General features: G+C 40.0%; 1 protein-coding gene across 25 annotated transcripts in view; it reads right to left on the reverse strand.

Moving 5' to 3' along the window:
- The window catches only part of CPEB3 (cytoplasmic polyadenylation element binding protein 3), a 248,366-nt gene that overhangs the window by 14,758 nt on the left and 210,192 nt on the right, over positions 1–23,416 (reverse strand). For all 25 annotated transcript variants that reach the window (XM_078346025.1, XM_078346018.1, XM_035268463.3 and 22 more), the window contains one exon: positions 20,736–20,917. In XM_078346025.1, coding sequence (XP_078202151.1) covers positions 20,736–20,917 — 182 coding nt within the window. The remainder of the gene's footprint in view (positions 1–20,735; positions 20,918–23,416) is intronic.

Here is a 23,416-nt window from a genome sequence, read left to right on the forward strand (position 1 = left end):
CTGGCTACATCTTCTAGACCAAAAATCAACACAGAAACATCTTTATTGATGAAAGATGCACACTTAATCTGCACTATTGAACAAATGGATCTAATAGATATTTACAGAACATTTCCTCCAAGAGCTACATAAGACACATTCTTTTCCTCAGCACATGGATCATCCTCAAGGATAAACCATATGTTTGGTCACAAAGTAAGTCTTAAAACATTCAAAAAATTGAAATAATATCAAGCATCTTCTGTGACCACAATGAAATAAAACTACAAATTAATAACAAGAGGGATTTTGGAAACTATACAAATACACGGGCCGGGCACAGTGGCTCACACCTGTAATCCCAGCACTTTGGGAGGCTAAGGAGGGCTGATCACTTGAGGTCAGGAGTTCAAGACCAGCCTGGTCAACATGGTGAAACCCCATCTCTACTAAAAATACAAAATTAGCTGGGTATGGTTGCACATGCCTGTAATCCCAGCTACTTGAAGGTTGAGCAGGAGAACTGCTTAAACCTGGAAGGTAGAGGTTGCAGTGAGCTGAGATATCATGCCATTGTATTCCAGCCTGGGTGACAAGAGTGAAACTCTGTAATTTAAAAAACAGGAAATTAAGCAATATGTTCCTGAATGACCAGTGGATCAATGAAGAAATTAAGAAGAAAACTAAAAATTTCCTTTAAACAAAGATAATGAAAACACAGCTTACTAAAACCTATGGATACAGCAAAAGCAGTACTAAAAGAAAAGTTTATAGTAAAAGCCTACATCAAAAATGAAAAAAACCTTCAAATAAACAATCTAATGATGAAACTTAGAGAACTAGAAATGCTAGAAGAAATGAAACCCAAAATTAATAGAAGAAAAAAAAATAAAGATCAGAGCAGAAATAAAATGCAACTGAAATGAAAAAGACAATACAATGAAACAAAAAGTTGGTTTTTTGAAAAGTTAAACAAAACTGACAAACTTTTAGCCAGACTAAGAAAAAGAGAAGACTCAAATAAATAAAATCAGAAATTAAAATGAGACATTACAACTGATACTGCAGAAATTGAAAGGATCATCAGTGGTTGCTATGAGCAACTATATGCCAACAACTTGGAAAACCTAGAAGAAATGGATAAATTCCTAGAAAAATAGAATCTACTAAGGAAGAAATCCTTGAATCGGGAAGAAATCCAAAACCTGAACAGACCAGTAACAAGAAATGAAATAGAAGCCGCAATAAAAAGTCTCACATTGGGGCTGGGTGCAGTGGCTCACGCCTCTAATCCCAGCACTTTGGGAGGCTGAGGTGGGTGGGTGATCTGAGGTCAGGAGTTTGAGACCAGCCTGGCCAATATGGTGAAACCCTGTCTCTACTAAAAATACAAAAATTAGCCAGGTGCGTTAGTAGGCACTCAGCTACTTGGCAGGCTGAGGTAGGAGAATCACTTGAACCTGGAAGACGGAGGTTGCAGTGTGCCAAGATTGCACCATTGCACTCTAGCCTGGGCAACAGAGTGAGACTCCATCAAAAAAAAAAAAAAAAAAAAAAAAAATCTCACAGTAAAGAAAAGTCTGGGACCCAATGACTTCACTGCTGAATTCTACAAAACACTTAAAGAAGAACTAATAGCAATGCCACTCAAACTATTCCAAAAAATAGAGAAGGGAATTCTTCCAAACCCATTCTATAAGGCCAGTATTATCCTGCTACCAAAACCAAAGACACATTAAAAAAAAAGAGAGAAAACTACAGGCCAATATCTTTGATGAATATTAATCCAAAAATCCTTGACAAAACACTAGCAAACCAATTTCTTTAATACATTACAGAGATGATTCATCATAACCAAGTGAGATTTATCCCTGGGATGCAAAAATGCATCAACATATAAAAATCAGTCAATCCTCACAGAAATTATCATTTCACTTGATGCTGAAAAAGTATTTAATAAAATTCAACGTTCTTCATGATAAAAACCCTCAACTGGGTGTAGTGGCTCACTCCTGTAATCCTAGCACTTAGGGAGGCAGAGGTGGGTAAATCACTTGAGGTTGAGAATTTGTGACCAGCCTGGGCAACATGGCAAAACCCCACCTCTACTAAAAATACAAAAAGAATTAGCCAGTAATCCCAGCTACTTGGGAGGCTGAGGCATGAGAATCACTTGAACCAGGAAAGCGGCGGTTACAGTGAGCCAAGATCATGCCCCTGCACTCTAGCCTGGGTGACAGAGCAAGACCCCCTCTCTCTCTTTCTCTCTCTCTCTCTGTCTCTCTGTGTGTGTGTGTGTATATATAGAGAGAGATGTTATAAGTTTTTAATATATATATTGTTTATATATATATATATATATATAAAACAAAATAGATTAAAATCTCAAATCTAAGACCGCAAATTCTGAAGCTACTAAAAGAAAACACTGGGGAAAATCTTTAGGACACTGGTCTTGGCAAAAATTTCTTGAGCAATATCCCCACAGTCAAACAACCAAAGCAAAATGGACAAATGGAATCACATCAAGTTAAAAAATTTGTGCATAGCAAAGGATAAAATCAACAAAGAGGCCGGGCGCAGTGGCTCAAGCCTGTAATCCCAGCACTTTGGGAGGCCAAGGCAGGCAGATCATGAGGTCAAGAGATCGAGACCATCCTAGCCAACATGGTAAAACCCCATCTCTACTAAAAATACAAAAATTAACTGGGTGTGGTGGTACGTGCCTGTAGTCCCAGCTATTCAGGAAGCTGAGGCAGGAGAATTGCTTGAAACCGGGAGGCGGAGGTTGCAGTGAGCCGAGATTGCGCCACTGCACTCTAGCCTGGAACCAGACTCTGTCTCCAAAAAAAAAAAAAAAAAAAAATCAACAGAGACAAAGCTGAATGGGGGAAAATATTTGCAAACTACCCATCTGACAAGGGATTCATAACCAGAATATGTAAAGAGCTCAAACAACTCTATAGGAAAAAAAATCTAACAATCAAATCAAAAAATGGGCAAAATATTTGAACAGACATTTCCCAAAAGAAGACATACATACAGATGGCAAACAGGAATATGAAAAGATGCTCAACATCACTGATCATCAGAGAAATGCAAATCAATATAATGAAATATCAACTCAATTAAAATGGTTTATATCCAAAAGACAGGCAATGACAAATGCTGGTGAAGATGTGGAGAAAAGGGAATCTTTGTACACTGTTGGTAGGAGTGTAAATTAGTACAACCACCATGGAGAACAGTTTGGAGTTTCCTTAGAAAACTAAAAACTGAGCTACCATATGATCCAGCAATCCCATTGCTGAGTATATACCTGAGAGAAAGGAAATCAGAATATCGAAGAGATATCTGCACTCCTATGTTGGTAGCAGCACTGTTCGCAATAGCTAAGATTTGGAAGCAACCTAAGTGTCCATCAACAGATGAATGGGCTGGGTGCGGTGGCTCACACCTGTATTCCCAGCACTTTGGGAGGCCAAGGCAGACAGATCACCTGAGGTCATGAGTTCGAGATCAGCATAGATAACATGGTGAAACCCCATTTCTACTAAAAATAGAAAAATTAGCCGGGTATGGTGGCAGATGCCTATAATCCCAGCTACTCAGGACGCTGAGGCAGAAGAATTGCTTGAACCCAGGAGGTGGAAATTTCAGTGAGCCAAGATCATGGCATTGTACTCCAGCCAACATATACACAACGCAGTTCCATTCAGCCATAAAAAAGAATGAGACTCGGCCATTTGCAACACCATGGATAGAACTGAAGATCACTGTTAAGTGAATTAAGCCAGACACAGAATGACAAACATCACATGCTCTCACTAATTTGTGGGATCTAAAAATCAAAACAATTGAACTCATGTACATAGAGAGTAGAAGGATAGACTGAGAAAGGTAGTGGAGAGCTATGGGGACAGCAGGAGATGAAGATGGACAATGGATACAAAAAATCAGAAAGAATGAAAAAGACCTACTATTTGATAGCACAACAGGGTGACTATAGTCAATAATAACTTAATTGTATATTAAAATAAGGAGTGTGATTGGATTGTTTGTAAGTCAAAGGATAAATGTTTGAGGGATGGACAGCCCATTCTCCATGATGCGCTTGTTTCACATTGCATGCATGTATCAAAACATCTACTATCTACACCTACTATGTATAAAAAACTTGGCTGGGCACAGTGGCTCAGGCCTGTAATCCCAACACTTCGGGAAGCTGAAGCGGGCAGATCACTTGAGGTCAAGAATCTGAGATCACTCTGGTTAACATGGTAAAACCCCATTTCTACTGAAAATACAAAAATTAGCTGGGTGTGGTGGTGGGCACCTGTAATCCCAGCTATTTGGGAGGCTGAGGCAGGAAAATCACTTGAACCTGGGAAGCGGAGGTTGCAATGAGCTGAGATCACGCCACTGCACTCCAGCCTGAGCAAGAGTGTGAGACGTTGTCTCAAACAAACAAACAAACAAACAAACAAACAAACAAACAAACAAACACAGGAGCCAGACACGGAGGCACATACCTGTAATCCCAGAATCCCAGCTAAAATTACCAACAAAAATAAAAAAATTGTTGAAGAATAAAAGGACATAGGAACAAAAAAAAAAAAAAAATCAACAAAAGAGAAGTAGCTGCGTGAAGCTACTTTTTGCAGTGTTTAGGTTGCCTCATACTAAAGGGTGATTATTTTGGCTCCAGTGGATTCACCTACATGACTAATATAGAGTGATTATACCTTGTCAGTCACCATATTAAAACTGAAATAAATTGTAGCCCAAGACAAAGTTCTTCCCTAAAATTACTTATGGTCTATAAAAGAGTTTCTGAAAAGCATTCCCAAAACCATTTCTGGTTTTTGCCATATCCCGATGCCATCTATACTATTACCTAATATTTTAATAGATTATCCAAATTACTCTATTTTCCCCAACAAATATATAACAAAATAAAAACTGGCTTATCTGCTAACCACCAAAATCACCTGGAGTATCATTAAGCTATGACACTTTAAACATACCAATCTGGTGGGATCACATTACTGATCTATATTACTATTAAAGCTCAAATACTAGAGTCCCATGCAGAGCTGATCACATCATTAAGCTGGCTCTCTGTTTCAAAGGGCCTTGCAGGCACAGGAAACAAGAACTACCTACCGAGAGACACTTGAACTCATACCCATAAGCCTAATGGAGACGACTATACCCAAAGATGATGAAGAATACATGTAATTTATTGTAACCACTAAGGATAAGATGGACTGATGTGAAGCCTTAGATGAGTGCCTAGAGAAGATGGTAAAAGGATGTTATAGCAACAGAAAAGAGAAAAGAGAGAAGATGGTAAAAGGAATAATATATTTAGAATGCTATAGACAAAGAGAAGAGCATTTATTTTTTAATTTTTAATTTTATTTTTGAGACAGAGTCTCACTCTGTTGCCCAGGCTGGAGTGCAGTGGCGTGATCTTGGCTCACTGTAACCTCTGCCTCCTGGGTTCAAGCGATTCTGGTGCCTCAGTCTCCCAAATAGCTGGAGTTACAGGCATGTGCCACCATGCCTGGCTAATTTTTGTATTTTTAGTAGAGATGGGGTTTCACCATATTGGCCAGGCTGGTCTCGAACTTCTGGCCTCAAGTGATCTCGCTTCAGCCTCCCAAAGTGCTGGGATTACAGGTATAAGCCATCACACCCGGCCAAAAAGCATTTCTAAAATGAATATTATTTCTGATCAATAGAGGAAAAGTTCAACTCCAGTTGACTATTTTTTTTAGACAAATTCCTGAGGTCTGAGAAAATCTAAGGGAACACAGCACCTCAAATAAGAATAATAAATTACATTTAAACTACAAATGGCTCCATTTAAACAGTACATCTGGGACTAAGTGCTTTAACATGAGCCTATTTAGAATCAGTTCAAGTCACAGTTTAAACTCACACCTGGTTTTGCCTGTCCTTTTTAGTCAGCTTGGCTGCTGTCGTGGTGGCTCACACCTGTAATTCCAGCACTTTGGAACGCTGAGGTGAGAAGATCATTTCAGCTCAGGAGTTCCAGACCAGCCTGGGCAACATGGTGAAACCCCATCTCAACTGAAAACACATAAATTAGCCAGGCGTGGTGGTGCACATCTGTGGTCCCAGCTACTCAAGAGGTTGAGGTGGGAGAATTGCTTGAGTCTGGAAGGCAGGGGCTGCTGTGAGCTAACATTGCACCACTGCACTCCAACCTGGGTGACACAGTGAGACCTCCTCTCAAAAAAAAAAGTCAGCTCAGCCAAAATTCAGAAACTATGACTCTTTGGAGTCCAATCAAACAGAGATCAGTAATAATGTATCAAAGTTCTGTTTTTAAAAAATATATACTATGCAATGGCTAGGAAAAGAGTAGCACTAAAAACTTAGTTTTAGAACTATTTAAGGGGAAAATGTTTTTAAAATTAAGGGTTGAGTTGAGTATGGTGAGGTGTGCCTGTAATCCCAGCTACTTGGGAGGCTGAGGCAGTTGAGCCCAGGAGTTCAAGTCTAGCCTGAATAGCATCTCCAAAAATAACAAACAGATTAGATAGATAGATAGATAGATAGATAGATAGATAGATAGATAGATAGATAGATAGATAGACAGACAGACAGACAGACAGACAGATAGACAGATAGATAAAATTAAGAGTTGAGTTTAAGGGTACCTGTTTTCAGATCTGGCCTTAATGTGAACCTGGGCACCCCATGAAAGGGCCCTGGCTGATTTAGGAGGCCATTTCCTAACATCCAGAGCAACATAGCTTCTTGGAAAGCCCATTTTACTTGGTGTGCTAAAAGCTTTTAAACATAATGTAATCATAATCTTCTTGGCATGTGTTACAGAGTACATCTAGCCACGCCTAAAAACCACAGTAACCTCATTAACATTCCCACTAAATATGGTGTCTTTCTGGTTACTAAAGCAGGTCCTCCAGCAGCAGATAATACAAAGAATGTCTAAACATAAATTTTGGCGCAATGGCTCACACCTGTAATCCTAGCACTTAGGGAGGCCGAGGCAGGTGGATCACTTGAGGTCAGGAGTTTGAAGCCAGCCTGGCCAACAATGGTGAAACCCAATCTCTACTAAAAATATATTTAAAAAAAAAATTAGCCTGGCATGGTGGTGGGCATCTGTAATCCCAGCTACTTGGGAAAGTGAGGCAGGAGAATTACTTGAACCCAGGAGGCAGAGGTTGCAGTGGGCTGAGATTGTGCCACTGCACTCCAGCCTGGGCAACACAGTGAGACTCCATCTCAAAATATAAATAAATAAATATTAAAATTAAAATAAATTTTTAGTTTTCAACTATGAGTTGGAATCCTGTTGTTTAGAAAGCAGATGACAGATGTCTAGAAAATTAAAGTGGCAATGTGAAAACGGCTTTTCCATAGCAACAAAGTTATCCACAAACTCTCAGATATAGCAAATCCACAGTTATTAATTTTAGAAGCAATCTAGGGTAGATTTTTAAAAATCAGAGAGGAAACAGATTGGATTTTATTTTCTTTTTACCTTACAAAGGATGAGACTTACAATTTTTCACATTCTCAAGTGCTAGGGGATGACAGATTTTAAAATTACCTTTGTGCCCTTCTCACAGTTTAAGAACTTACTTATTTTTCCATAGCAGGGCTTTTGTGTTAATGCCTCTGCCATATTTTTATGGAGTGCAAGAGTTCTGAGTGCTGCTGTTTAGCTTTAAGATAATGTTTTCATGAAACACAGAGGGGCGGGCTGACAGTATCTGGCACAGTCTGGTTTCCTGTTACACTGCTTGGAAACAGGGCTGGAGGTAAGGGTATAAATCAGCCGAAAACCAAATGGAAGTAGTAAAAAATCATATCATATGGAGAACAAAGGGCAAGAAAATCATTAAAAATGTGAAATGCATAACTATCATGGCATTACCCCTCAGGGTATAGAGAGGCAGAGCACCCTGGCTATACCACAACCTCAGGAGCTTCTGTTTCCTCTAGCCTATGAGGGGTTTGAACCAGCTCTTACAAGGAGGAATAAGCACTTACCAAGAGACTGCTAACTAACTTCTAACACCTGACTTCAAGAGTTGAATCTGAATGTTCTACTGATATAAGTATTTAGAAAAAAGGCAATGGACTTTTTTCTAATTCTTTATCTCATAAACAACCTCTACACTCAAATATGAGCAGGAAAGAGGAATACTTAAATCACTGTAAAGAGTATTCATATTAAAAATGATCACAATTCCAAGGGAGGAGACAAGAAAAAACAGAAAAGAACAGGAGGGTCGGAAGTCAAGGCTTGTAAGGAGAGCCTGGACAAAAGGTTCTATTCCATTCAAAGAAGATCTTTATCTTCCTTTAGATAACCCAAACTCCCTTTAAAAAAATATTTCTAGTCAAACGCTCTGAGACTACCACTACTTCAAAATAAGCACAGGTAGGATTAGTTCAGATGGTATTTGAACTCACTTCTGACTGTTGCTTCCTCTAGGGTCAAGTCAAACATAGATATAGACACAGCTAGGATGCTTTCAACCAGGTCAGGCAGGGACCACTAAAAGCAGCAAGATAAAGGCTGGGCTGTATGATTCCCGACTAAGGATAGGAGTCGAAATAGTTTGAGAGCAGGTCATCCCACCCTCACTTCTTTTACTATTGAGTCATTGTATATATTTCCGCTGTGGTCAGGAACAAAGTACATTATTATCAGCATTTCTGTTAGTATGGCTCCTAATGGAAATATGGGTCAAATTAATCTTCATGTAGGCTAAAAATATAAAGCCTTTGGTAGTCTAGTAAATTCATGCCCAGCATGTGTCCACTAAACAGAGAGAAAAAAAAAGATTAAATATGTTAAGTACTTAAGGTACTTGCACAGAATGGTATAGTGGATAACATGTCATTAAATAAAGAACAGACTGTTCTAGCTACTCAAAGCAAATACGATGTGCTATCACAATGCCTTTTTTTCTTTTTGAGACAGAGTCTCACTCTGTCACCCACAATGGAGTGTGATGGCACAGTCTTGGCTCACTGCAACCTCTGCCTCCCAGGCTCAAGTGATTCTCCTGACATAGCCTCCTGAGTAGCTGGGATTATAGGCACGTACCAGTACCACCTGGCTAATTTTTGTATTTTTAGTAGAGATGGGGTTTCACCATGTTGGCCAGGCTGGTCTCTAACTCCTGACCCTCAAATGATCCACCCACCTCGGCCTCCTAAAGTGCTGGGATTACAGGCGTGAGCCACCATGCCCAGCTACAATGTTCTTTAAATAAAAAGTATTAGAAAGCCCCAAATTGGCAAACTGAAAGTCTCTCTGGTTCCCAACATGAAGGTAAAATAGAGTCAAGGTAACACTTTGTCAATGGTATAGAGATTTCAAAAACGATTTTTCCTTCTTATATGGAGACATTTTAGATGTGACAGATAATCTCAAATAATCAAAAGATAAAGAATTATAAATACTAAAGGGATTATCAACCACAACTTCAATGCCCCACTACTACCACGGATATGCAGTTGCTATTTCCTTGCCATGTCCCAAACCCTCTGTAGATGGAAAATACATGGTAGATGGGACTCACTTGGAAAAAAGGGAATAAAAGGGAAAAACAATCAACTGCTTATTAGCCGTCTGAATTTGAGCATGAAAGAAGGAAAGAAGCTGAGAACACAGTGTTTTTCTCAACTGGGTTCTTTAAAACATCATTTCCAAGAAATGACACATTTTTCCATGATCAAAACAAATTTGTAAAAAATTGCATATTGCCTCCTTCTTGGGTTTTCACAGTGAAGATTAGTATATGAAAGATTCTAATATGTCATAGAATAAACCAGCTTTCTTTAAACAAGCATTTCTAAACTCATTTGACACTGCAACATTTTTTAAATAAAATAGATATTAAAATCCCAGGAGCCTCATGTTTTATGGAGCACACTTTAAGAAACATAGAGGAACTAATTCTAGGGACATTTTCCCTAGAATATGAGTAGAGAAGACCTGCCTGCTGATTCCTGTTTAAAGAATTCATATATGGCCAGCACTTTGGGAAGCCGAGGCGGGTGGATTACCTGCGGTCAGGGGTTTGAGACCAGCCTGGCCAACGTGGATTATCTGGGGTCAGGAGTTCGAGACCAGCCTGGCCAACATGGAGAAACCCCATCTCTACTAAAAATACAAAACTTAGCTGGGCATGGTAGTGGGCACCTGTAATCCCAGCTGCTCAGGAGGTTGACGTGGGAGAATCGCTTGAACCCAGAAGGTGGAGGTTGCAGTGCCACTGCTCTCCAGCCTGGGCAACAAAATGAGCCTCTATCTCGAAACAACAACAACAACAACAACAAAAAAAAGAACTCATATGAGCTTCAAGTCAGTGACAGGTTTAAAAAAAAAAAAAAAACAGAACTCAAATAATCAACCAACTTTACCCCGATTTTACCTGAAATATTTCACTCCCTTTGTCACCACAAATTCCAATTAGATTGTTTTTAATAAGCATCTTCTAGAAGAGTTCAAATATTAGTCATCCATGGTTTCACATAAATTAATGTGTTACAGAGTGCTTTACAGTTTTCAAAAACACTTTCATTTACAAACACACACACACACACACACACCCCCTTCCTTGAAGCTATATAATAAGTGGTACAGTCAAGACTAAAACCCCAGATTGGCTGATTCTAGTCTAGTATCCTTTGTACTAGTAAAAATATTTCTATCGGATGAATTGGAGAAACTATAACCAATGTCTACTGCATGATCCATTTAAAGTTATAAACGTCTGATTTACAAATTTCTAGGAGACATGGCCAAGCTGAGCTAGACCATGGTTGTGCGGGAGGCAGAGGGGTGCACTGCTCAGATTTTTATAAACAAATTGTTCATATCTATCAAGTCATTTGCTTTTGCTAGGCTAAGGGAGATTCAACTGATTCCACACTTTAAAAATGTTCTCATGACCATACAGAGTTGACAAAGGGGTAGAAAACCAGCCATGTAAAAGGATTACTCATTTTGAACGATCTCATTTTCACAATACAAAAATCTTTCATGTATAAATGACCTAACTTACATCACATTAAAAAAAATTGAATTTAGCAAAGCTTTCACATCTTAAGAGTTCATTTGGCATCATTTCTAAAAATACCATTAGAACAAAAAGAATGAGTACAGGTACCATCTTGGGCTCTTACTGTGTTTAAATACTTTAAACTCAGTTTTTCACAGAAACACTATTCAAAGGAATACAAGCAAAATTAATCCTAAACTGTATTTCACTTCAGGTTCAAAATATTTTCATTATCAGAGAAAAGATACTGGTAAAAATAGCACTTTCGAGACTGAAGTGAAAAAATCTTTGACTCTTAAAATGAAAAAATGTACCCAGCTATCTGTCTCTATAAAAAGAACTTAGTCTGGTCGGGCACGGTGGCTCAAGCCTGTAATCCCAGCATTTTGGGAGGCCGAGGTGGGTGGATCACGAGGTCAAGATATCGAGACCATCCTGGTCAACATGGTGAAACCCCGTCTCTACTAAAGATACAAAAAATTAGCTAGGCACGGTGGCGCGTGCCTGTAATCCCAGCTACTCAGGAGGCTGAGGCAGGAGAATTGCCTGAACCCAGGAGGCTGAGGCAGGAGAATTGCCTGAACCCAGGAGGCGGAGGTTGTGGTGAGCCGAGATCGCGCCACTGCACTCCAGCCTGGGTAACAAGAGCGAAACTCCGTCTCAAAAAAAAAAAAAAAAAAAAAAAAAACTTAGTCTTTACATGCGTGTCTTGACTAACATCCAACCAGAATGTTGACAGATTGGCACATAAGTTAACTTTTCTTTTAAAGTATCAACTTCAACTCTTTCATTTTCCTTATATCAAGGATACATAGTGGAACTGAATAAATTTTTTAAAAGGGAAAAAAAGGAGCCAACAATCAGCCTTGGATGTATGATTAGGCCACAGCACAATTTAAATAGGCCAGGCTCAGCAATAATACAAATCAATATCTGCCTGTACAGCCTAATAACTTCCCAGAGCACTGTTTAAACTGTCATGGTTTATCTGTGCAATAAAGTGTGAGGTAGGTAGTTAGGCTGGTGTTATTACCTCAGGATAATGAAATCAAGCCTCTAAAGGTTAAGTAGCTTGCCCAAGGTCATACCACAATTGGAAAACAGCTAGGAATAGACCCAGATCTCCCAATTCCTAAGCCAGTACTCTTATTTTTACTATAGCAATGATTATCTGGAAGGTGGGGATAGAGTTGAGTATGGGATGTATCCCTCACTTACATACTAATGGTCACGCCTGTAACCGCTCCTTTCTATTAGAGTTCTAGGAAGCCTCTGTTATTTACGAGGATAACATATGCCTCATTTATGCAGAGGTGGAATAAATGCTGAGAATTATGTGCTGAGTATCATACAACCTTGACACTGTCAACACAGGGACAAATTACCAATTGAACAATAACTAGTGAACATGAGCCATAACATATGCATAAGGTAAACCTTAACTGATTTATTTCCCCAGATGCTAATACTTTTTTCCTCAGAAGTAAAAACTAAGGCATGAATTATACCTATGTCTTTTTTTTTTTTTTTTTTTTAGGTGGGGTCTCACTGTGTCACCCAGGCTGGAGTTCAATGGTACATTCATAGCTCATTGCACTCAAACTCCTGGGTTGAAGGAATCCCCCCATATCAGCCTCCTGAGTAGCTGGGACTATAGACATGTGCCACTATGCTGGCTCATTTTTAAAATTTTTTATAGTGATAGGGTCTCACTATATTACCCAGGCTGGTCTTGAACTCCTGGCCTCAAGTGATTCTTTCACCTTGGCCTCCCAAAGTGTTGGGATTACAGGTGTGAGCCACTGTGCCTGGCCCCATCTATATCATTTACAACAAAATGTTTCAGAGGCTGGGCACAGTGGCTCTGTAATCCCGGCATTTTGGGAAACCAAGACGGGCGGATTGCCGAGGGTCAAGTTTGAAACCAGCCTGGCCAACATGGTGAAATCCTGTCTCTACTAAAAAAAATACAAAAAATTAGCTGGATGTGGTAGCAGGTGCCTGTAATCCCAGCTAGTTGGGAGGCTGAGACAGGAGAATCGCTTAAACCCCAGAGGCAGAGGTTACTGTGAGCCGAGATCACGCCACTGCACTCTGGCCTGGGTGACAAAGCAAGACTTCATCTCAAAAAACAAAGGAAAAGTTTCATAACATTAAAATTGCCAAACATCTTTACTAAATTATTTTTAAAAATTAAAGAGATGGGATCTTGCTCTGTCACCTAGGTTGGAGTTCAGTGGTGCAACTCCAACCTAGGTGACTGGCTCACTGTAGACTCAACCTCCTGGGCTCAATAAATCCTCCTGCCTCAGCCTCCCAGACTACTGGCATGTGCCACCACACTTGGCTAATTAAAAAAGAATTTTATTTTTTTTAAAGAGATGAGGGTCTTGTTATGTTGCCCAGGCTGGTCTTAAACTCCTGGTCTCAACCTATCCTCATGACTTAGCCTCCTAAAGCATTAGGATTATAGGCATGAGCCCCTGCACCTGACCTTCATTAAATATAATCCAGGGAAGTCACATTGACACCTCTGGATTATACTTTTTCTTTTCACTTTTATGTTAAGTATTCATGTAAAACTTTTTCAATGACATGAAAACCATAAAAGTGAAAAACAAAACAACTGCACAAAGCACAGAAAAATTTCAAACTCATCTAGTGACTGTTCAAAATGACCTACAGGCATAACAGAAAATCCTGATAAATTCCAGATGTACCCCTGCTCCATGCAGTATATGCTCCTGAAAAGTTATTTGAAATATAAAAACATATACACATTTAATAAGGGAACTATAATTTCAGAAGTTCCTAACCTAGGTCGATGGAAAAAGGAATTCAAGGACAAAGAGGGTTTGAAGAAACATTAGTCCCTGCATGAGCATCAAGGCTCAGGAAGGAAGTCCAGTGAAGAGAGCTCTGCCCTCAATTGTCAAGTATCTTGAGAAAGTTTCCAAACCTCTCCTAGATTCTCCTGTGTTGCAAAACAAATGGGGTTGGACCAGGTCACGCCTAAGGTTAAGTCCAACTAGAGTGTATTATTAGTGCCAAAAAATACTTTTGCTATTCTAAACAGCCAAATCTAAATTTATTATTTGTGTTCTTAACTAAGTAGAAAAAGAAAGCTGTGCAAAGTGCCCTCTGGTGGACAGCTGGATATGTGAAAGAATGGTATAAAAGGCCTTCCCATTTAGGCCACCTCTCTTTTTATTTACTTGTAATTTTTTTTAATTAAAAAAAAATTGTTTTAAGAGAACAAGGTCTCACTACATTGCCCAGGCTGGTCTCAAACTCCTGGCCTCAAGCAGTCCTCCAAGCTCAGCCTTGCAAAGTTCTGGGATTACAGGCATGAGCCACTGTATCTGGCCTCTTGGGCCACCTCTCAATCATCATTCATTCACTACGATAACTCATTCATGCATTAATTCAAAAATAATTAATGTGTGTCCACTAGGTGTCAGGCATTGTATATACAGTAAACTGAAAGACACAGTTATTGCCCTCCTGAATTTTTATCATGTAACAGTAGATGGACATTAAACAAAGCATTATTTCATTATATTGGCATTTAATGGCACAGATGAATGGCAGATGTGTATTATGACAACAATCTATGGGGGAGGTGTAAATTCCAATGAAGAAAGGATTCTTAAAAATATCACAATTAAGCTGAGACTTGAAGGAAAAGTGGGTATTATCCAGGCAACATATGTATAATGACCCTGAGAAATAACTCAAGATAATGAAGGGAGAAGGGAGTGCTAAGGCAGAAGTACATAATACATGAAGGGTCATTTAGGTAATTTTAAGGACATTGACCATTATCCTAAGGGCAGTAGAACATAATCAAAAGGTTTAAAGGAGTGAAAAGACATGATTAAATTATGATTATAAAAAGCTCATTCTGGTTGCTATGTAAAAAAGGCCTGGAGATGGGATAAAATTGAAGTGGGGAGCCCCAGGGGAAAGATATTCTAGATGTCCAGATGAGAGATGACTCTAGATGCCTAGTATCCAGGCTTCCATGGTTGCTTCTAGTCCTGGCTCTCCCATTCTGCACATTAGTGAGTGCCTGCTGTGTGCCAAGCACTTCCATTCAGACTCCTGAGCAAAAGTGACAGAATTAAGATCATAGCAGCTCTGTGAGGAACTACTAATAAAAGAAGCCTCTTTCACCTCTCCTAGTCCTACCATGGCTAGAGATGCCATAGCAAAACATTGTGATCTGTAGATTTAACAACCTACTCCAACAAGAGGGACTCTAATCACAGTTACAGCAAGGTTCAGAGGTTTGCCCCAAGAGCCTGGGCTACTTTGTTCCTGTGACCTTGAAGAGTACAGGTTAAATAAGTAGGATCCTCTCTATATAATGCGCTGACTGATTACAGAAAGTAAATAAAGTGTGTCCCCTACTACCATTCCACTATTGTTATTATGCAGTTGATCTTATTATTCAGTCTTAAAGGCTGTATATTAAAATACCTCTATGTTCCTTAAAACATAAAATATGGTATGATTGCAAAAAACCTGTGTTCTAAAACTGATTGTGATGGCTGCACAATTATGTACATATAATAAAAATATTTAATTTCACATTTTAACTGGGTGCATTGTATGCTATGTGAATAGCATAAAACAGCTCGATAAAGCTGTTACAAACAACAACAAAAACACCTCTTCCTTAAAGATCATGAGATTATGGATGAGTGAAATGACAGCAGAGATGAAAGTACCAAATCTACAGGATAGCATAGATAAATTAAATAATAATATAAATGTTGCATACTGACATACTTTATATTCATAAGCAAGCCAAAAAGTCTCTAAGATGGTGAGAAGAAATAAAGCCTATAAAGCTTGTATTTCTCCCCTAAAATACTCTATCTAAAAGCTTCACCAAAGATCAACAACAACAATAAACAAACATATAAACTCTCAAAAGAGGTATCTTTTGTAAAAAGGTGGTTGGATACAAAAGAGGTAAAGGAGATATACCAGTCAATTTCTTCGTCATGTACCTCCCACAGCGTACACAAAAAAGATGCAACCCAAGAGCACACACCTCACGTGGCCCTTCTGCTTTCACTGTTCCAACACTTAATGAATTGTCTCACTTGATTGTCAGGCATTGCTGCTCTGCAGGTGGTCACCTCCCACTCTTCTTAAGGGATAAGGGCTGCAAACAGGCAGTAAGTGACCCTTAGATGCCATCTCTAGTTTTAAAAATTCACTGCATCTATATTTATAATGATGCAGACAGCAAGGGAGAATACTTTGGGTAAAAAGGTAACAAAGGTTGATGCTACTTGAAATGGTCAAAGTATTGGTTTAAAGGCAACTCTGGGCTCACATCAGAAGGAAAGAGATTAATGCTATGATCAAAGACTAAAGTTCTCTATAGAGTCTCTAGCACTCAATAGTGCTCTATTTTCCTGAGAAGATATAAGACTTAGTCACTACATGATCATGACATAACAATCCATGATTATTATTTTTTGAGACAAGGTCTTGTTCTGTTGCCCAGGCTGGAGTACAGTGGCATGATTACAGCTTATTGTAGCTTTAATCTCTTGAGCTCAAACAATTCTCCCTCCTCAGCCTCCCCCCATAGCTGGAATCACACATGCATGTGCCACCATACTTGGCTAATTAAAAAAAAAATTTTTTTTGTAGAGATGAGGTCTCCCTATGTTGCCCAGGTTGGTCTTGAACTTCTGGGCTCAAGCGATCCTCCCACCCTGGCCTCCCAAACTGCTGGGATTATAGACATGAGCTACTGTGCCTGGCCTACTCATGTTTGTTCTTATGGGAAAGTAAATAAATGTCTCAAAGTAGAAGAAAAAGAAAGAAGGAAAAAGAAGGAAGAAGGTGGAAAATGAAGGAGAAAGAGGGAGAAAGAAGAGAGAGAGAAGAAAGGAGGAAGAGGGGACAGGGGAGTGGAGGAGGGAAGAGGGGAGGAGGAAGGGTAGGAAGGGGGAAGGGAGGAACTAGGAGGGGAGAAGGGGAGGGAAGGGAAAGGATCTCCATATTGGTCAGGGCAAACAATGAAGATGGAGCTGGCCCAGCCAGGTGTGGTGGCTCATACCTGTAATCCCAGCACTTTGGGAAGCTGAGGTGGGGTGGATCACGAGGTCAAGATATCGAGACCATCCTGGCCAACATGGTGAAACCCCGTCTCTACTCAAAATACAAAAATTAGCTGAGTGTGATGATGTGCGCCTGCAGACCCAGCTGCCTGGGAGGCCGAGGCAGGAGAATTGCTTGAACCTGGGAGGCAGAGGTTGCAGTGAGTCGAGATGGTGCCACTGCACTCCAGCCTAATAACAGAGCAAGACTCCGTCTCAAAAAAAAAAAAAAAAAGAAGATGGAGCTCATCTCTGAGGGGCAAAAGGCAAAAGGGAGAGTAGGAACTTTGCCACTTTCAATGACTTCCAATATTCCCACTCAGATGGCTCTCATCCTGGGGCACTGAAGGAACTGTTGGGCTGTTTCTAACATCACATGGAGGTAGCATTCTTGTGCCCACTGCAATAGTCCCACCATACACATACACATTGTACATACTGCTTTCTTGAACAATATCTTTCTGGGCTTCTCATCCATCTCATGGGACACCCAAGGCTATTACTATTGCCTTCACTGTACCCTGAAGCTCAGAATTTAAGTAACTTGCCCAAGGTCATGTAACCGCAGGGGGAACAAGACCAGATCTAGACCTAGGCCATCTGACTTGGTGCCAGTGCTTTTTTCACTAACCAGTGTATCAATTGCAGAGCAATTGTTAAAACTCAATCTATATAATATTAACAAAAATCAATATTAAGTACATTTGTAGGAAGATGAATACTTGCTGGTTAAATACCTGTCGACCTGCCATAGGGATCTGGCTTTTCAGTAGTAAAATTTCATTTAATCTTCAGACCATCCCCAGCAAGGAGTTACAGACGAGGACCTGAAGCTGCTGGCCTTAAGTAACCTGCTTGGGGTCGCCAGTGACTGATTGAAGCAGCAGAGGTTTAAATGTATTGGAATCTGTTCTTGCTCCAAATTCCCTACAACTAGCTGCTACCTTAAATGTTTACCAAGGACTACTCTAAGATACAGATATAAAATATATGGTTAACCCAATTATAGCAAGCAGAAAAGTCAATGGCTTTCCTGAACCCTGAGAGATTTGATGTTCCAAACAAATTTTCATAGCATGTTCTACAATCATGCTAACAAAAGCAAAGCCATTTCTCTCCTTTTTAACCTAGTTCTAATCTGGGAAGAAATACTGAGGGCCTGAGCCTGCCTCAAAGTAGCTATGAGAACAGGGATAGGCAACAAAACAAACATATCTGAATTTATTATGGATTTTTTTTGGGGGGGAGGGGAACAGAGTCTCACTTTGTTGCCCAGGCTGGCAGGCAGTGGCGTGATCTCGGCTCACGGCAACCTCTGCCTCCTGGGTTCAGGTGATTCTTCTGCCTCAGCCTCCTGAGCAGCTGGGACTACAGACACGCGCCACCACACTCAAGTTAATTTTTTTGTATTTTTAGTAGAGACGGGGTTTCACCATCTTGACCAGGCTGGTCTCAAACTCCTGACCTCATGATCCACCCGCCTCTGCCTCCCAAAGTGTTGGGATTACAGGTGTGAGCCACTATGTCCAGCTACTATGATTCTTAAAGGGGCTCAATGACTACCACATATCCCTAGGGCAAGCATATCTCCCTCTTAGGGAATAAGTCAGGAGGTCGGTAAGATGGAGGCAAAGGGAAGGTAGAGACATGGAGAAATGGAGACCTCCTCTAGGTTTTATTTTTCTGGTATCTGCCTCCTGTACAGTTACTAGTTCTGGCTGTAGAGAAGAACAAAGAAAGCTTCTTCTTATAGATAAGAACCCAAGGCTCTTCAGGTTAAGTTCACTGCCTAGGTACATCAGTGATGGTTGCAATAGGTCTCAATGTAATAGAATCTGGTACGTGACTCCCAAATGTACAGGCATAAGCATGTCTACCAACAACAGCAGCAGAAGTTAAAAGAACCCTCCAAGTAGCAACATGTGTTAATTCAAGAAAGGTTTATCAAGCATCAGTGACTGAATCGAGCAACAGGTAAATACTGCGGACCAGGCAGGGAATTAAACAGCTACCATGCCCATCTTTGTGGAGCTTAAAGTCTCATGCCTATAATCCCAACACTTTAGGAGGCCAAGGCGGATGGATCACAAGGTCAGGAGTTCAAGACCAGCCTGGCCAAGATGGTGAAACCCCATCTCTACTAAAATACAAAAAAATTAGCTAGGCATGGTGGCAGGTGCCTGTAATCCCAGCTACTCATAAGGCTGAGGCAAGGAATTGCTTGAACCTGGAAGATGAAAGTTTCAGTGAGCCAAGATCGTGCCACTGCACTCCAGCCCTGGTGACAGCAAGACTCTGTCTCGAAAAACAAAACAAAACAAAAGGGCATGATGAGATTGCTATGGATACTTAAAAACTTGAAATGGAGCTGAATCTTTATTACGCCTTTGAATCTCCATGACTTTACAGAGTTTCAAAATTCTAAACTATTTTACTCATTTTAATTAAAAACCAAACCACTACCACTTACTCTTAAGAAGTTCAGTGAAGTAGCAAACAGAATATTTATTCTTAGCCTTGGCCCTTGTAGTTTTTGATCAGAGACATGTCTTAACAAAAATATAATCTTGAATATGAAAAATACATCACCAGTTAAAATTTTTACCTCAGAAACTTGCCTGCTACACAAAATTAGTCAAAATTGGCTGTAGAGGATATAAGTGAAACTTCATATAGAACATATTTACTACTTTACTAATTCTAGTCCAGTGTATGCCCCAAAAACATTCTTTACTAGAAGAATTAATAGTCATAGCACACTTGCACAGGCAGGCATTCAAGACTTGGTGCTATTCCCCTACTTGCTCTTTTCATTTATTAATACAGGGTCCAGATTGGCTCTTACTGGCTTCCATACCCCTAAGCTTCCAAACAGCTGTCAAAGCTTGGGTTCAAGGAATTTAAACTCATTTCCATCTGCAAAACCAATTATGTACACCAACTGCCTAAACTCTACTTCATGCCCCCTCTTTACATCAGAGGTAGCACTCTTAATGTCACTAGAGGCCAGGCAGGTAATACCCATGAACAGCATGGCAGGTAATGCACATGCATATATGGTGTAAGCAGGAGAAACAGAGGAAGGGAAAAGCAGCTTTTTGGCTCCAATGATTGCCACAATGTATGATCTTGCAATTTGCAAGCCAGAAGTTCAACATCTTATATATACTCCTAAATGTTTAAATGTTAATCTAAGTTTCTTTGTTGTTTAAGCGCACTATGTAGGTCAAGCAGGTCACCAGCCCTCCATTTCTGTTAACACACTGTTAGTGTCATCTTCTGAACAGCACTAGTTTGGTATGCTAAATTTTGCAGGATTATTTTCATAAGTGTAACATCACTCTGGGGATGGGCGAGGCAGAATATTCTTTAACGCCTCAAATACCAACAGTGATCTCTTTTTCAGGCAGCCTAGATGGACTCATGGACTAATGCTATCCAAGGTAGAGCTGCTCACTTATGATCACAAGGTGCCTTTCTTCCTGGGAAACCACAGAAAAAACTTCTTTTCTTTCCCATAGCAGTTCCACCCTAAGTAGGCGCTTACCCGTTTGTCAATGTCATTGTGCTGAAGCTGCACAAAGCGAGCACTGATGGCTGCAATGTAACTCTGTTGATTGGAGAATGCTACGCGGCCAGCACCTTTGGGGTACTTCAGCTCTGGGTCCGTATCAATGCCAGCATAGCAGACACCACCGTACAAACGGTCCATAATCATTGCCAGCTCAACTGCAAAGAAAGAAAACATGGATTTGTATAATATTTGGGAAGTACTCTTGCCCAGGAGAAGGAAGAATTATTTGGAGATCATACAGTATAATTAAGAAAAGGAAGACCCATGTTAAATATCATGAAGAATGTTCACACCAGTCTTACAACTCAAGTAGGGAAGGTCCTCATAGGGTGTTTTGAAATAAAATGGAAAAAAAAATAGGAATTTACAGATGCACACACAAGAATTTATATAATCAGAACTTTAGCAGTAGTACCAAAGACATGAACTACCAGTAATCCTCCTGTTCTAATTTCTAACTGCTTAGTCCAATGGAATGCGCCCTGGGTAGGCAAGGCATTTCATGCTGCCCTAACAAGTTAATAAGAAACAGCCCTACTTACTAACCTCTAAGACTAAAAGCAATTGCTAGTGTCACATTGCTATATTAGGACTAAGTGATAGAAAGGATTAACTATTTGTTTTAACTAGAGACAATTAGTTTACAGCCTTAAAGTAAATATCCACAATTTAAAAAAAAATAGATTTTAGAGTATATTCTATCCCAACTAAGAATCCTCCATATTAACCTCTCCTGTTGAATTCTAAATAATAATACTAGTAATGATAATAGTCACAATAAACATTTACTGAGCACTTACAACATACCACAGAGCACCAAGGTGCTACACAAATAGTAAAAACATACCCATGATGCACCTTGCTATAGATCCAGAAGTCTGGCCTGTACTCTTTGTCGCATTTATTCTAAATGTACCATGGTTTGTTTGCTTGTTTACTGAGACAGGGTCTCCCTGTGTCACTCAGGCTGGAGTACAGTGGTATGATCTCAGCTCACTGCAGTCTCCCTGGCTCAAGTGATTTTCCTGCCTCAGCCTCCCGAGTAGCTGGGATTACAGGCATGCATCACCACACCTGGCTAATTTTTTGTATTTTTAGTAGAAATGGGGTTTCACAATGTTGGCCAGGCTGGTCTTGAACTCCTGACATCAAGTGATCAGCCAGCCTCAGCCTCCCAAAGTGCTGGGATTACAGGCGTGAGCCACCACGCCCAGCCTAAATATGCCTTTATATTGGCATATTTACAGAACAATAAAGATACAATTAGAAAGACATTTAGCACTTACCTGCAACCAGATTGTCTGAAGGTAATTGTTTACTTGATGCTGGACAGCACCTCCTCCAGGTATGACCATTCCTTTTAGGCTATTCACATAGTATAAGTCCAAAAGACTCAGCACTACCCCTGGGGAGTGACCCAAGAACCTGTTTCAACACCTATATATGGTATTTGAAAAGGAGAAGATAGGGAAGACAGACAATGACCTGGGCCACAGCCAATGTGCAAAGATCATCACATAGCAGAGCTCCACAGGAATCAGTATCTGGGGAGATGGAGAGCAGCACAACTCTTCTCTTCTAGGAGAACAGTTCTGCAGAACTATAAAGGCTGAAGGGCTGAAGAGTATAAGAACTCTACTAGACTTATATGAACAAAAGGAAAGCCAAATATTACTGGTTCCTGTAATATGAAACTGCTGAGGCAGTAAGAAAAAGTGTGTTGCTGTCAGAAGACTGCCAATTGGTAATTGTTTTTCTAAGGGCCTATTTTTAATAGGAAGGACAACTTACCACCACCAAGTGATTTTCAGAAGGTGAGAAAATAAACTAATAATAACTAAGCCTAAGAGTAGGTGCTATTAAAGACAGAGCAGCAGAAAACTATCTCAATTATACCACTATGGTCAGAATTACTAAGTCATATCAGTGAAGGGAGCATTGCCTATTAAAGTCAAGTAAATGCTGACTGCAGTCTTGAGGCAGGATCCAGGAATCACATTCATTCAAACTATCTCAAAGGAATTGTGCACATACCCTGAAAATGAGAGGCCCTTATACTTCATCCCAACAACCTCTGATGGTTTGAGGATCTTCTCACACAGCTAATGTTACTGCAGTAACAGAGACCAAGAAACTGAAGGCAGAATTCACTGTTAATTGCAGTTATTAATGAATTTCCCTTATTGGTTGAATGGATTTAGTGAAATAAGTAACCTCAGGATGCTGTAAATTAAATACTAATTTTCAAAAGACAAGGCTTCTTCTGTAGTGAAATAAGAGAGGAATAATTTCTAAGCCTGATGAAAGGCCAGGAAAAGAATGCTGGCAAGGAACTGAATGGCACTTGTCTTCCACAACAGGAAAGACTCAATAAAGTGCCTGATTTAGAAAGGCAGCACATGAGTGGTAAGCTTGAAACGCCAGCTAAGCAGGAGAGTTACTGTAACCACAGATTCTTCCATACCACAGTGGTCTCCAAAAACATCTTCAGGATCTTCTGATGCCAGAGAAACACAAACATTCCATTACTTTGTGAATCTATGTTTGAAATCATTTGCACGTTCCAAAGATTAGATCATGACTGATGTCACTGGCAGTTAAATAATTTTGATGGGAAGCAGAAACCCTCATTGGCTTGTGCTCTTATGAAAACC

Source organism: Callithrix jacchus, chromosome 12 (genome assembly GCF_049354715.1).
Source record: "Callithrix jacchus isolate 240 chromosome 12, calJac240_pri, whole genome shotgun sequence".
Taxonomy (NCBI): Eukaryota; Metazoa; Chordata; class Mammalia; order Primates; family Cebidae; genus Callithrix; species Callithrix jacchus.